Raw genomic sequence first — 14,433 nt, forward strand, 5'->3', positions numbered from 1 at the left:
AAAGAACTGCATCCACCTCAGGAAGAAATAAGCTCTTCTTCTAACCTTTCCTTTTGCTCAGGCCTCTGCAAGCTGGCCTGAGTCAAGGTCATGGCTGTTTCTATACATAGGCTACACAGTGTGTGAAATTCAATCTGCCATGACTTTGAACTGCTAGGGTGTATTTGTGATGATGGCAAAAGGGCAGATTAAAAAGGAAAAAAAGAAATGAAGGCACTAGCAATGCTGTGAATCAAAAGAGACTCTAATAAAAGTCTCTTAGAGAAAAGGGATTGTGAGAAGACATGTATACTATGGTTTTACTCTTTAACAGAATGAAACCACACTTAAAAAAAACAACAAAAAAAAATCAAAGAAATAAGATGGCATTTTACATGACAGAGGTGCTTCTTCAGGATCAAAAGTCACATTCGACACTACTAGTCTAATCGCATTAGCCCTACAGAGCCAACACAGCTATGAAAGAGTAAGCTGGGCTCTTTTCCAACTTGGGCAACATCAATAAAACTGAAAAACATCCCTTGTACTCTTTCTGTCTGCTGCTTGCCACTGGGCTTGATGGATTTTCAGTTTTACCCAGCCTGCGCTATTCTTATATTAATATAAATAAAAGGATACTAACTGACTGTTCAGATCCCAGGACAAAACAGAAACAGAAGAGTCAAATCATGATTTAGCACCCAAGTACACATGCTTGGGGATTACTAAAGCTAAATCCACCATTTTCACATGTTGTTTTTCAAACTAAAGCTATAAGCTATGCTGATCTTTTAGGGCATAAGTACTCGTACAATCACTTACTGAACATGCGTAACTGGCAAGAGAATCTGTTACGGCCAGGACTGTAATTTGGAAAGATACTCAAGTGCACCAAGGATTTATGCAAAAGCTCTGTAAAGAAAAGGGGGCTGAAGTTCACCTGTTCACAATGCTGATGAGCTCTTTAAGCCTCTCTTCTCCTTTGTGTCGCTCAGCTTCACTTGCATCTGCATCTCTGCCTTTCAAGATGGGAATTTCAAAATGTCTTTTAAACTCTTGTGCTGTTCCTGTATGAAACAGAATGGAAAAGGCAACATCTACTATCAAACAGACTTTGATCAGCACTCCCGCTGCCTCAGCTATCATACCACAAGCATGGGATGCTTGCCCTTCAATATGATTTTTTTTTCTAGCCCAGAAAGATTCAAACAAGGCAGGCAAACACATACAATAGGAAAATATTTTGTACTCCAACAACATGTCACTGCCAAAGATCATAAATTTTAATTAAATCTGAGTCTCATCAGGCATATTTTGGTTTTGCTCACGTATCAGCTACACTTTCAGTCTCAGAGTTTGTCCTTGCAAACAACAGCACAGATATTATGTCTATCTGTTCCAAAATTACTTGTAATCAGTTGCTTATTACTGGTCACAAGCTGAAGGAATGAAGAGTGACTACTATATGCACACAGCTTTCATGGCAGCATTTATAGTATCAGCCTCACCTCAGAAAGAACTGGAAGTACAGGAAGACTAATCTTGCCCAAATACAGGTCAATAAAAATCCTATCAGCTCTCTGCAATAACTCCCCAAAATTGAAGCACATGCAAGAAGCAGGTATAGAGCATCTGCTCCCAAGATTTCTCAAGGAGAGGATGGGATGGGGTGGTAGAAGAGCTGAACAGAAAAACATGCAGCCTAAACACTGAATCTGATGACTGGTGTCCCTGGATTTAACAGCAAGCCTTTTGGATTGCATGCCCAACAACCTGACACAAACATGGCTGACAAATTACAGCAACAAAGAAATTATTTACAGACTGGTTTACTTTCACTCCTTGACAGAAAAATGACCTTTCTTGACAAAGATGAGTATCTTCACGCTGGAAAGCTGTAGAGCTGCTCCTAACCCAGAATGCAGGCAGGAGAGCATGCTTTGAAAATGAGCTTACAAACATAGTCAGAGTATAGCAGCCAGAGTCTTTTTTAATCTGTTTAATTAATAAAATTTAAATCTGCTATATCTGATATTTTAATCTACTACCAGCAATTGCAGAAGGTGTTTGATTCTGAAAACTCACACTAATCAGCATCTCTCTTTCACAGTCTTTTTTTCTGTCTCAGATAAGGTTTACCCCAGATTCTCAGCCCTCCTTAGCTTAAAATGAAGCAGTCTCAACTCAGAGTAGTGATGTCTAGCACTTGGAGTGTTCTATCAGAAACACCTGAAAGCGGAATGATGGACTGTCAGAAAGCTAGGCTTTGTCAGCTGATCTACCGCAAGGTATTACATTCCACCTTGCACCAGTCCCTTCAACTTCTTGTGTTAGATGGGTATTTAATTAGGGGAGCTTTTAAGATTAAGATAGCAAGGGGAAGCTAGTCTCTCAGACCTCCTCTACGCTCAGTAGAGACAGCAAGTCATATCAAGGCCTCCTCTCCAAAGCATCTCCCCTGCAAAGATGTCAGTTCTGGTTCAGGAGGTCTCCGAATTTGCTGTAGCCTGCTAGTGTTGTGGGAAGTACCATTACGAGCTCGTCTTTTCTTGCTCAGCTCTTCCTGCAGTATCTCCAACCTATTGTCAGAGGAACTCCCAGCCTACTCAGGCCCTTTGGATGACCAATATAGCCACACAAGGAGATCAGCTGTCTAGCACTCGTGATAAGATACTGATTTTACTTTAAAAATTAATTCCCTTTCCAAAACACTTCCATTAGACTCATCCACTTTACGTAACAAACTCCTTACATATGGAATCTAGAACATGGGATCCTGATCTAAACTATCCAGACACAAGTCAAAGGAGAATTAAGTCTCCAAACTGTACGCGATCTTTCCTTTCACTAATGTCTTGGTTTCTGCTTTTGCTAGTAGTCATGCTCGAAGGAGCAACTCCCTTGTCAGCAGCTCCCCCATTTTTACATCTGTCTCACATTCATGTTTCTTACCTAGGATGCCTGAATTGACAAAGTGCACCAGGCTGAAATATTCAAGTAGGTCATTCTGAATGGGGGTGCCAGAGATAAGGACTCGTCGGGGTGTATTTAAGCTGTTGAGAGCCTGATATGTTTGATTTTCAGAGTTCTTCAGTCTGTGGCCCTTTGAAAAAGAAAGGAATGCAGCTCATTATAAATCCAACAGCTCTAATGTGAAGCAGCTTGGAGTCCCCACCAACACACTGTATTTGCCACAAGGCACCTCACTGCTTTTCCCCTTTCCAACTGTGCTATTGATAACAGTTTTATCGTAGGTGCATTCTACTGTTGTTCCACAGATTTCTTTTAAAGACAAGAACTTAGGGAAAAATCCAAAGTTAATACGTGAGAAAACATGATACTCTTATTACAAGCTCCCCAGACAGGGGACATCCAAGTAACATCTAGGCAAGAGGGCCTGATGTGAAAATAATGATAACCACAAGGTCTCCCTACAAGAACTGTTTCCCATTCAAAGATAGGGACATGTCAGCTACCAGCACCAGGCACCAAACTCTGGATCAGCAATCCTGCAGCATCCAAGCTCAAGACCACAAGCTATTTAGGCCATCTATACCCAGGACTGCCAGACCTTTGCACACTAATAAAAAGGGTTCTGCACCTACAGGGAGTGGTCTGACTATGGTTCCTATTTCTTAACCACAAAGATAAGGCTGAGGTGGATAACACGTTGCACTACATCACTGTTTTCCAGCTCATGCTCCCTGGTCACTCCTGGAAGAGCCAGGAGGCGAGATGAAAAGTGATTCTCAGGAGAAAAAAAAAACATTTAAGAAATAAAACACACCTAGAGTCTCAAGTGCATGAGCAAGCTAAAGAAACAACCCTGCAAACAAGAATGGAGCAAATCAAAGAAAGAGATGAACGTTTAAAGCCTGCCCACATTTTACTTTGCTACAGACAGAAACTGTTGAGATTGAAATTGCACATAAACACAATTGGGACTGCTGAGGGCTCTTCGATTACAGAACTCTGTCATGCTTTGGTAAAGTGCTCCAGGACACTACCGCCTGGACAAATCAGCTTTATTAGTATTTGGGTGCTATGCTGCAAGACAAAGTTTAATCAGGTAGACACATTTTGAAAGTGTTAGACCACCGCAGAGCTGAGTATTTATTAGGAACATGGAGAAGACACAAGGCCAAGGACCTGCACAATCAGCTGCTGTCTGCAACAGGCATGCTTGGCATCTCCCTCCCCTCTGCCCAATCCCAGGGGTAATTGGAGTGGGGGCACTCAGGGACTCACAGGGTAAAAGCTGAATGGGAGTTATCCTACTGAAGGAGGCTGTTGGCTTTTTAAGCTCCTCTCAGCAGTGTTCTAGCAGACACACCACCAAACCACTGGGTGGCATCAACATTTAACAAATCCCCTCTAAGAGGCAGCATAGGACATCCCAACAGGGGCCAAGACCCCTCAGCTTGATCATTTCAGAAAGGCAGAAGGGATTTGTTTAATTATCTCCTTTGGGGAATCTCCGATTCTCACTAGCTACAACCACAAACGGGGGAGAAAAAAGCAAAGATCAAATCCACTTCAGCCATGGGAAGGCAGAACTTGGAAAGCCAGACTTGGCAAAAACAGATCAAATGCTCAGCAAGCAAGGAACGAAGCCAGGTTTGCCTGCTCTGGAACAAGCAGCACGCATGGCAATGCCTCATCTGGCTCTCCTACCTCCTCTCCAAGCGTACCCATGGCAGGAGGGAGCAGAATGGGGTCTGCCATGGCAGACCCCTTCAACAATCACACCATCGCCACCCTCAGCACAGAAAGAAGTCTTCTGAGCTTGCAGCTTCAGAGAGCAAGTCACTCTTACTCATCTCCTGTCAGAGAAACAGACATTCTGGGACACAAGACTGCAGGACACCTGTCTATTTTGAGATCCAGGTCCCACTTCCATAGGATATCTGTTATCTCCAAGAGAAGCATGATGGCACCTAACTTAGCCCTGCTGGGGACAGAGTAAGGCTTGGACAGTAGACAGGGGAACAGAGATTCACGATGTTACAGGTGGGAGAATGTAACCTAGCAATTCAGGAGTCTGGGGGAAAGGGTGAATCAGGAGACTTAGGTACAACAACTAACTTGATGCACTGCCCTCAGCAAGTCCTTAACAGTCTGAGCAAAAAAGGACCTTCTCCATACCACAAGACTGCAAAGTAAAGCAGCTTAGAGCAGCCAAACCTACACATAACACTATGCTGAATCACAGAACTGACCACTTTGAGACACCTCTGGAGACCTCTCCTAGTCAAAGCAGAACCAATTTCAGCTACCGGGTAGCACATGAGGCTGGACAAAACCAAAGGCACTTCTCATTTAAGCAAAGACAGAAGAAAATAAATAAAAACAGGAGCAGTGCGCTAGGACACTGTCATCCCAACAGAGCAAGCCAAGACATGGAACCATCCTTCTGCTGCATACTGACACTGGTCCCTCACACTAAAAAGGCCCCAGCAGGTGCAGGCCCCTGCCAGGAACCCAGGAAGTAATTACCAGAAGGTAACACCAAGATTTTTTTTTCCATCTCTCACTACCTGAGAATATTCTCTCATTCAGGCCCACCTAGTATGGATGAGCTGGTTATCCAGAGCCTTTGAAACATAAGGATGTGTGCTTTCCACAGCTAACCACCTCCCTTCCCTTTAAGAAGGCAGATGTTTCCTTGAGATCTAGGTAAAACTATGAGGAACTAATTTTCATTGAAGATTTCCCCCATACCTCATCACATATGACCAGCCCAACGCTGCCCTTCTGTAGTGCCTCAGCATGAAGGCGGAAAGTCTCATAGGAGATGATCAGGATGGGTGAGGGCACTCGCAGTCCACGCTGGTTCATAAAGCTAACTGTGGATGGAAATGGGGAAAAGGAAAAAAGAGGGATAAGGAAAATGGTAAGAGAACTGATTTCAAATTTAGCAGCTGAGACTGATCCTTTTGCCTTAAAAATTTAAGAGAACCTTTCCATCTATTTCAATGCCTCAGACCATGAAGAGCTGCTTCCTCCATAGCACCTCTTCTACCTGCATATACCCATGTTGCTTTCTCTGCAACTGTTTCCATTGCTAGCCTTCTCCCACCTCTGCCAGTCATCTTAAACCGCTTCAGCTGCTCACCTCCTCATTATCAGTTGTCCCATGTGACAGGACAAGAGGCAATGGGCAGAAATTGAAGCACAGGAAGTTCCGCCTGATTGTGAGGGGGAATTTCTTCCCTGTGAGAGTGACAGAGCACTAGAACAGGTTGCCCAGAGAGGTTGTGGAGTCTCCTTCTCTGGAGACATTCAAGGCCCACCTGGATGCAACCCTGTCTAACATGCTCTAGGTCACCCTGCTTGAGCAGGGAGGTTGGACTAGATGATCTCCAGAGATCCCTTCCAACCTTACTGATTCTGTGATTAGCCCATTCCTCCTAGCTAGAGAAAGGAGGCAGCACCAGAACCATCACGAATTAAGCATACAACTGGATTTGGATTATTCCCAAAGATCAACTATTACTAAACACGCAAAGACCTTATTTAGATACGAAGCTAGAAGAGAGACTTTTTTTTCAGCTTGCAGGGCTCTAACGACAGCTCACAGATCTTCACCGCAGCTACAGCTGGGCTTTCCCTAATTTAAGATTTTGACCGAAAGCGCACCATTTGCAAACATTTCTGTACCTAGCTTACGGTCAATCTCTTCTTTGGAGCCTCCATCAATGGCCAGCGGCTGGATCCTTCCCCCCAGCCATTTCTCTACTTCGTTGTACCAGTTTCTCACCAGACTGGAAGGAGACACCACCATGGCTTTCTCGATTTCAGGCTTGCAGTCTGGACTTTGACGGAGAAGTGTCCACATAAGAGTGATACACTGTAGGGTTTTGCCCAGTCCCATCTCATCTGCCATGATACAGCCATGACTGCCAGGGATCCGCCTGCTCGTCACACAGTCCCACAGGAATTTCACTCCCTGCCAAGAAATTGTTCTCTCAGAGCAGAATGGGGACACAGGCAGAATGACAGGTTCATTATTGTACAGGACTGATATTACAGCAAACAGCAAATCCACGTAGCATTTCCTTGGGTGCCTGCAGTGTTCTAATGAGGCAGAGGGAAATCACTAGAGATGCAGCTAAAAATGCAGCTGCATCCTGGTTGGAACAACATTACCGGTGCTGACACATACCTCATAACATTTACATTTTAATTGTACAATTATAACCAGCTTCCTGACTCAGCTTCCCAGAAATTCCTATCCTTTGTTACATTATTTAGGCTCAGACCAGCAGCAACCAGCTACTCCAAGTTAAAACTACCGAGCTGTGTATTGTTCAGATGCTTGAGAACAAAGAATCATAAAAAGCCAGACTTGCTTCTGTTCCCCAGTTAACTCCCAGAATACCCTCAGCAGCCCTCATCTTTTCTGCCTAGAGACACAGAATCACTAGGACTCACCTGGGGACAGATAATCCAAAGCAGATTAAGCTTCAGAGAAGACACAGGGCTGAGCCTACAGCTCAAGTCACATGCTAGGAGAAGAGTACAACTGTGCCCTGTGTTAGGCTACGACATGTGACTCAGATTCAGGAAAGACACAACATAGACTTTGAAATATGTTCCTCTAGCATGTGAGGATAGGGAGTCAGAGAAGACCTGCGACATTGTCCTTGGATTACACAAGCTCCCTGAACCGTGTCAACAGAGTAGGAACTGGGGGGACAGGACCTGAAAACACCTGCATGGATTCACTCCACTATGGTCTGTTGTATTCGACTACAAGATGGAACAGTCGCTTTTACTTGCGCTTCAAGCTTCCCCCCGCTTTTTTTCTTTTCCTTTTTTTTTTTTTTCTCTTTTTTTCAGGCCCTAACAGCAGGGTATTTGAGCCAGATGAATAATAAATCGTTCACTAAGAGTGAATTTGGCTAGAGATCCAGTAGGGTAACCTCCTCAGGGACTGGACAAAAGACATGATTTAAACTGAGCAAAGCTGTACAACAGTCTGGGAGCATCAGCAGAAAAAAAATAGCACAGGAATCTTAGCTGATAAAGAGTGATCACTCTGACTAGAGCTGACTGCTATATGAGAGATACCTAGCTGTCAAAAAACAGACAGAGTGCTCAGGACACCAACACTACTGTCATTACTTGAAAAAAGTGCCAGCAGGCAGTATCTTATCCAAAACAGAGTGCCTCCAGCTATGTAGCCAGATACCAGCATTACACTGGGTCATAGGTTCAACACCAACTCTGAGATAAAAGTACAAGCTAGAAGCAGCCTACAGCGCTCTTAGAGCCATCTAAAAGATCCCTTGTGCAGGGACACATCCAGCTTGACCTGCTTAGCCTGCAAGATCAGCAATCACAGTTTCCATCCATGCTGCCCCTAGGCTTAAATGATAATACACTGTATCCGTGATAAATCTCAAACTCTCTAGATGCCTAAGGCAGATATTTGGGGATTAGTACCCACAGTTTCAGGGTAATGATGTTGCATATATTTAAGATGGAAAGTGTTTTTCAGCACTCTCCACTGGCTAATTCCAAATCTACAGAAATCACTGACAACTTCCACTTGCAAAGCCAATAAGCCGTCAATAACACGGGTGAAGTAGGACACTGCCCCACACTGTGTTGGGAGCTATCATACCAGAAACAAGAGGTTCTGTATTTACTGGATCAGAAACTGCAGATCCAGTTGGTTCTGCTGATCAGTAAAACAAAGTGTTTTGAACAGTCCACCCTGCACGTGTCAAGATTGTGCTCCTAAGAAAATTTATTGCAATAATATTCCATCATATTCCAAACTGAGTTCCTTTATGAACCATTACTATATCTCCAAACTTCAAGATAAGTAAAGGCTAGATGTTCAGCTCTAACTCTGCAAGATCCCATTCTCCATGCAGAAGCCAGTCTTCTCCTAAGGTTTCAAAGTTAACACAAAAGCAAGCCAATGTGCTTTCCTAGATCTATGAAACCAGTGCACAGCAGTCTCAAAAACTCCGCAGTTCCCAATATAAGCAGATCTGACCTATATACCCACAGAGAACAAATCTGCACATAAGGAAATGTAATTTTTATAGTGGGAGTGCACTGACCCTGCCAGATCAGAGGCAAGAAAAGAGAAAGTTCCTACCCCTAGAAAGCAATAAATTCCCATATTTTTAAGGCCAAACAGGACTGCAACAACAGTCACAGCACGCCCTCTTGCCTAACTCAGGACAGAGAATATCTGCAGTGTTCAGGCCTCTAAGATGGTGGTTAAAACAAACTCGTTCTAGTTCACTGCAGACACAAAATCAAGGAGTCTATTATGTAATACAGTCCTCACAGCTGGTGGGTAATAATTCCAGCAGAGAAACTGCAGCTTTTGAAATGCATCAAGACCTCCAGGGTAAGACCTCCAGGCATACCCTCAGCTCCCAATACAAAACTTACTTCTCTCTGATGGGGCCGTAAAACACGGCTGAGGACAGGATCCACCACAACATGGACAGGTGCTTTGTCCCTGTAGGAGGCAGTCAAGAAAGATGAATATATGATTAATGCACACAGTACAGCATATGTTTGTTTCTCTTAATCTCACTGCTATTCTAAGCACTCCTCGGTGGCTTGAGGGAAGCAATTGCCAATGAGAAAAAGAAAAATGCATGAATTTAATTTTGAGAGAAGAGTCACAGGGGTCTGATCTACCATCTGTGATGTCAGTAAAGCTGGGTGTATATTGAGGGCATGGTTAAAACAAGGCCAGAACACAGTTCAGAGACACAGTTGAAAGTCATTAGTATTTTTCTTGCCTGAATAACAAAACTAACTGCATTACTTAAGAGATCAAATCAGGAACCTCCTTCTCTACCCATGAAGATCCAACTAACCCTTTTACATTACAGCAACAGTACTGAAGGAACTACTTAAGAATAAAAGCCACCAGGCAACCTAACATTTGAGTGTCAGTCATCTTCTGCTTGTCCCCAGATGCTGATGTTACCATTGAGCCATAAAATTTCCTTAACAGCCTTCCACTGAGCGAATCCTCGGTCCCTTCTGCAGGTTTTGATGAGTGGAAAATCAAACAGCCACTTGAAGAACACAGACTGACACAGGTACATTTATTCCTTTGATTAGTACTATATCTGAGCATTTCAGAGGCAAAATATCTGGACCCAAACTTCTCTTGCTATTCAGATCCCAGTCCAGACACCTCCGGGAGGAAAGTAAGCAAACCTTCATGTACAAGGAGGTCAGAATGGAAGCATTTGTGTCAGGTGATGACTCACTTGTCTATTTTCAGCTGGTCATGGGCACTCAGCGGTGGGGGCTCATACAGAACCAGAGCTCCTTCCTCGAAAGGGTCGTGGAGAGGGCTCCTCAGCCCTGCCCGTTTGATACCCAGTGCCCGCAGGCCCAGCGGCCCTGAAAGCAAACAAAGGCATAGCTCAAATAATTGCTTTGTCCCAGAGGAAAACAGTGAAGGAGCAGAGGCAAAGATGGAGCTATGACCCTGCAAGCCAGAGTGTACCAAAACAGGCATGACTGGGTACAGCAGATACCGTATATGTTGGCACACAACAGTACCAGCTGTTTTTGAAAGTGACTGGTGGCTTCATCCCAAACCTGTGCCACAGGCTTTCAATCATCAGCAGGCACAATGCCTCCCTCAACTACCTTTGAATACACCTTTTAAGCTGTTCCTAGTTCTCAAAGACTATTGTTTTGCTTCCTTGATAATACAAGAAGGATTTAAGGACGTACACTTTACAAGTTACGTACCTAGGAATGTAGGGTAAAGGGCCAAATCCGCTGTTGGAGTGCCTAACTCGGGCCTGGCAGGACTTGCACCTTTCATGCAGGGTTAGAAAGATCTTCAACAGCAATGAAGTTTTATTATAGTATCACAGTTAGCACCATACTACCATTATCTAGTCTAGAGTATTATTTTCTCTCTGCTGAGCAACAGCAGATGCCTGGCCTCAGAGCCAGTTTCTGTGAAAAGCAGAGACTAAGTATGAATCCCTTTTCCTGAAATTGTATTTTGATGTCACAGCTCTAGAATGGAGGTGAAAATAAAAACAGCATGCATACAAACCATTTCTCCCATCAAAGCTCAGCTCAGAAAGACATATCTGAGTCCTGGGAGGAAACTCAACTCCCCAGGATTGATTTTACTTTAGAAAAATTAAAGCAGGGTCAATTCCCCTGCTGCTTGCTAAAGTTCCTTGCAAAACGAGAGTGTATCATAAGCTGAGACAACAATGCCTGCACATCAAGAAAAGAGGAAACAGCCTCATCTCCCAGTTAAGAAAGGATAACAGTCACAGAAAGCACCTTCCACAGTTGCAACTGAATTTCAGTATCCTGACAAATTTGCTTTTCCATCAGCCAAGAACTTTGTCAAACATAACTCTTTTTAGGTTAGTCATTTCATACTCAGTGTTTGTCTATAGACATATTTTTAAACTAATGTTTGAGCAAAACTGGATGACCTGTCTTTGAAATTTTAGCTGGAGGGTGAATGGGAAGAGAACAGTCCCACTTGTTTCTGAGACTTTGTGTTCCAGTGATTCAAAACCAGCTGAGGCTTTGAACTTCAAAACAACCCCTGTTTTGAAGTTCACCTTGAGACTTAACACACCAAGTCAAGCGCAGAGAAAACTGGCACATATTTTCTTTCTCAGCCACAGTCGTTCATCAGTTAATACCATTAGGCTATTATTTAAATGATAAACTTTCAGGGCTTGAAATCCACCTTGCTTTTGTGTTTGCAATATGGGATACAATGTTCTGGTTCTACATAAATTACATAGCAGTAAGTATTAAAAAAATCCAATTCTGAAATGCAGCATTATCCAAACTAAACACTAGGAAGAAATAAGAAAACTTCGCATATGTTTCAGAAACCCTGACTTCGAAAGAAAAGTACTGACACATTCTCATCAGTGCAAAACATAACAATAATCGCACAGACATATTTGACAGGTCAAAGTATCATTTGCTCTGCTACAATCAGACAATACAGACAACTCTTAAATCTCCTCATCTTACCTTTATAATTTGGAATGGGAACTTTGAAGGGTTTGGACAAAATGCTGCGGATAAAAGCCTCCTAAGAACGCAGAAAGAAAACATGTTTAAAGTTTTACATCAAAGACCGCTAGAAAAGGAAAATCCAGGGTATTTCTTGAGAATTCATTTCTGCCAAGGGCTTAGAGCCCCTCTGTTCTCACTGAAGCTTCAATCCCAACTGTTTTCAAGGACATCCAAAAGCAAGGAAGTGAAACACCACAATTCCCTCCATTAACCCTGCTGTCTAAAACTGTTTTCTTCTGTGTTTTCTACGGCATGAAATTAATTTTCATAACTTCACCTTCTTAAAACCACTGGCATTATTCACTTCTCTAAATGCTATTGCTTCCCCACCTGCTCCAATGATGCAGTCCATCAACTCATTTCCTGTAAAGAAGTTAACACTGTAAAAACAGTCATGCTGGACCAGTCCAGTGTTCAGCCAGCCCAGCACCTGGTCTCCAAAGGTAGAAGCCCACAGAAAACAGAGCAAGCAGAGAGAACTTGAGTCACTTGTTTGGAAAGCTACCCACATCCCTTGGCACGATCCTTCACACAGGCTCCATAACACTCCTTTATTCAGATTTTCCATTATAGGAAGTACCCACACACATTTCATTCAACATAACACAGTTGGACAAAAGGTCTATCCTAAAAACTGTGGATGAAGTTTGAATTCCCTTGATGAATGAGTTCCATACGCAACCCCCCATCCGTCCTGTGCTAGCAGAAGTACCCACTTACATGTTCACTGCTGTCCAGGCAATGAGGCCTATTGGTCAGCTGAGCCAAAGGTTTCCGGAAAGGCGACCTGTAACACTCCCCGCTGTCCGCCTCGCTGCCAGGCTTCTGTCTCTTCTGGGTCTGAAACAGAGCATCAAGGCAGAGCTCACGGCTCTGCGGTGGCACCCAAGACGGCAGATGTACGGCTGTCACGCTCAGCGAGCGCCTAACCGCACAAGCAAGCCACCTGCGGTACAACAGTTTTCTTCTGCCAAATACACTCCCGGGCACAAATTCTCCCCAAACTGATGAAAACTGCATAGATCCCAGACACATAAAAGACCAATATGGTTGGAAAAAAAAAAAAAAAAAAAGAGGCAAGCAAACAAAAGCCCAACCCTAACGGGACACCAGGTGCTGCACTACCGAAGCCAGGGGAGGAAATACCGGGCAGGCAGGCAGGCAGGCAGCCGTCCCGCAGGCCCGGCCGCGGCGCCCCTCAGCCGTGCTCACCGTCGGGGGGTGCCAGGCCTGCTCCTCCTCGTCCCCCGCCTTCCTCTTGGCCAGCTGGCTGGGGGCCAGGCTCCTCCTCTGCAAGGGGGGCACAGCGCAGGGCTGAGGGGCGCGGCACCGGGGAGCGCAGGGGAGCGGGGGGCTGTGCCCGGCCCCGGCCCCGGCCCCGCGCCCGCTCCGCACTCACCATCGCCTCACGGCGCCGCGCCGGGGGGGGGGGGGGGGGGGGGGGGGCAACGTCCCGCGCGCGAGCCGGGCGCGGCGGGTGCGCTGGCGGCGCGCGAGCCGGTTCGCGCGCGCCGTCCCGGAGGCGGGAAAGGCGCGGGGCGGGCCCTGCCCCGCCCCTCCTCCGGAGCGCCAGGGGTGGCCAAGCGAGCGCAGAACCGGCTGGGCCGCATCGACCCGCTCTGGGCTCGGCTGAGGGAGGAGGGAAAGGGACAGAGGGACAGGAGGGGCGAGAGAGGGCTGAGGGAGGGAGGGACGGACGGATGGACTGACTGAGGGATGGACAGACTGACTGAATGACTGACTGACTGAGGGATGGACAGACTGACAGAATGACTGGCTGAGGGATGGACTGACAGACAGAATGGCTGGCTGATAGATGGACTGACAGACTGATGGATGGGCTGACTGGCAGACTGACTGGTGGACTGATGGGCTGACAGACTGGGCCAACCGACCAACAAACAGACTGCCTGACAGACAGACTGACGGATGGACGGACGGACGGACGGACTGATGGGCTGACAGCCCGCCCGGCAGACTGGCCCTGCAGCGGGGCAGCGGGCCGTCTCCGGGCCTGGAGCGGGCAGCGCTCAGCGTTACAAGCCCGGAGAAGCCCTGGGAGCAGCTTCCCCGCTCGCAGACGGGAGCCAGCCCGGCAAGCAGCCCAGTCACGTCCGCAGGCTGCGCAGCCTCCCCGGCGCTCGCCTGGGCCCCCGGGCCTGAGCCGGACGGGCTCCCTCGGGCGCCTCCGCGCACCCAGCGTGGACGCTCTGTTCAGAGCCAGCGGGCCGGTGTGCTCTGGCTCTTCCCTGCCGGCAGCAATCCCGCCTTTTCCCGAGTTTCTAGGCAGATTTCCTGCACGCAGCCGGGCAAGTAGGACCCTCCCACAGAGGACAGCAGCTGTGAATCCTCATCAGCCTGAGCAGGAGCCCTAATGCGCCGTGTCAT

At 46.0% G+C, this 14,433-nt stretch overlaps 1 protein-coding gene across 1 annotated transcript in view; it reads right to left on the reverse strand.

The window, feature by feature from the left end:
* Positions 1 to 13,457, reverse strand: part of RAD54L (RAD54 like) — a 20,722-nt gene extending 7,265 nt beyond the window's left edge. The window contains exons 1-10 of the mRNA XM_062581545.1: positions 13,445 to 13,457; positions 13,258 to 13,335; positions 12,766 to 12,885; positions 12,001 to 12,061; positions 10,236 to 10,371; positions 9,397 to 9,466; positions 6,640 to 6,928; positions 5,701 to 5,825; positions 2,932 to 3,082; positions 920 to 1,046 (exon numbers count right to left, since the gene is read on the reverse strand). Of these exons, the coding sequence (XP_062437529.1) occupies positions 920 to 1,046; positions 2,932 to 3,082; positions 5,701 to 5,825; positions 6,640 to 6,928; positions 9,397 to 9,466; positions 10,236 to 10,371; positions 12,001 to 12,061; positions 12,766 to 12,885; positions 13,258 to 13,335; positions 13,445 to 13,447 (1,160 nt within the window). The 5' untranslated portion in view covers positions 13,448 to 13,457. The remainder of the gene's footprint in view (positions 1 to 919; positions 1,047 to 2,931; positions 3,083 to 5,700; positions 5,826 to 6,639; positions 6,929 to 9,396; positions 9,467 to 10,235; positions 10,372 to 12,000; positions 12,062 to 12,765; positions 12,886 to 13,257; positions 13,336 to 13,444) is intronic.
* Positions 13,458 to 14,433: the final 976 nt, after the last annotated feature.

The sequence above is a fragment of the Rhea pennata genome, chromosome 8, assembly GCF_028389875.1.
Source record: "Rhea pennata isolate bPtePen1 chromosome 8, bPtePen1.pri, whole genome shotgun sequence".
Classification (NCBI taxonomy): domain Eukaryota; kingdom Metazoa; phylum Chordata; class Aves; order Rheiformes; family Rheidae; genus Rhea; species Rhea pennata.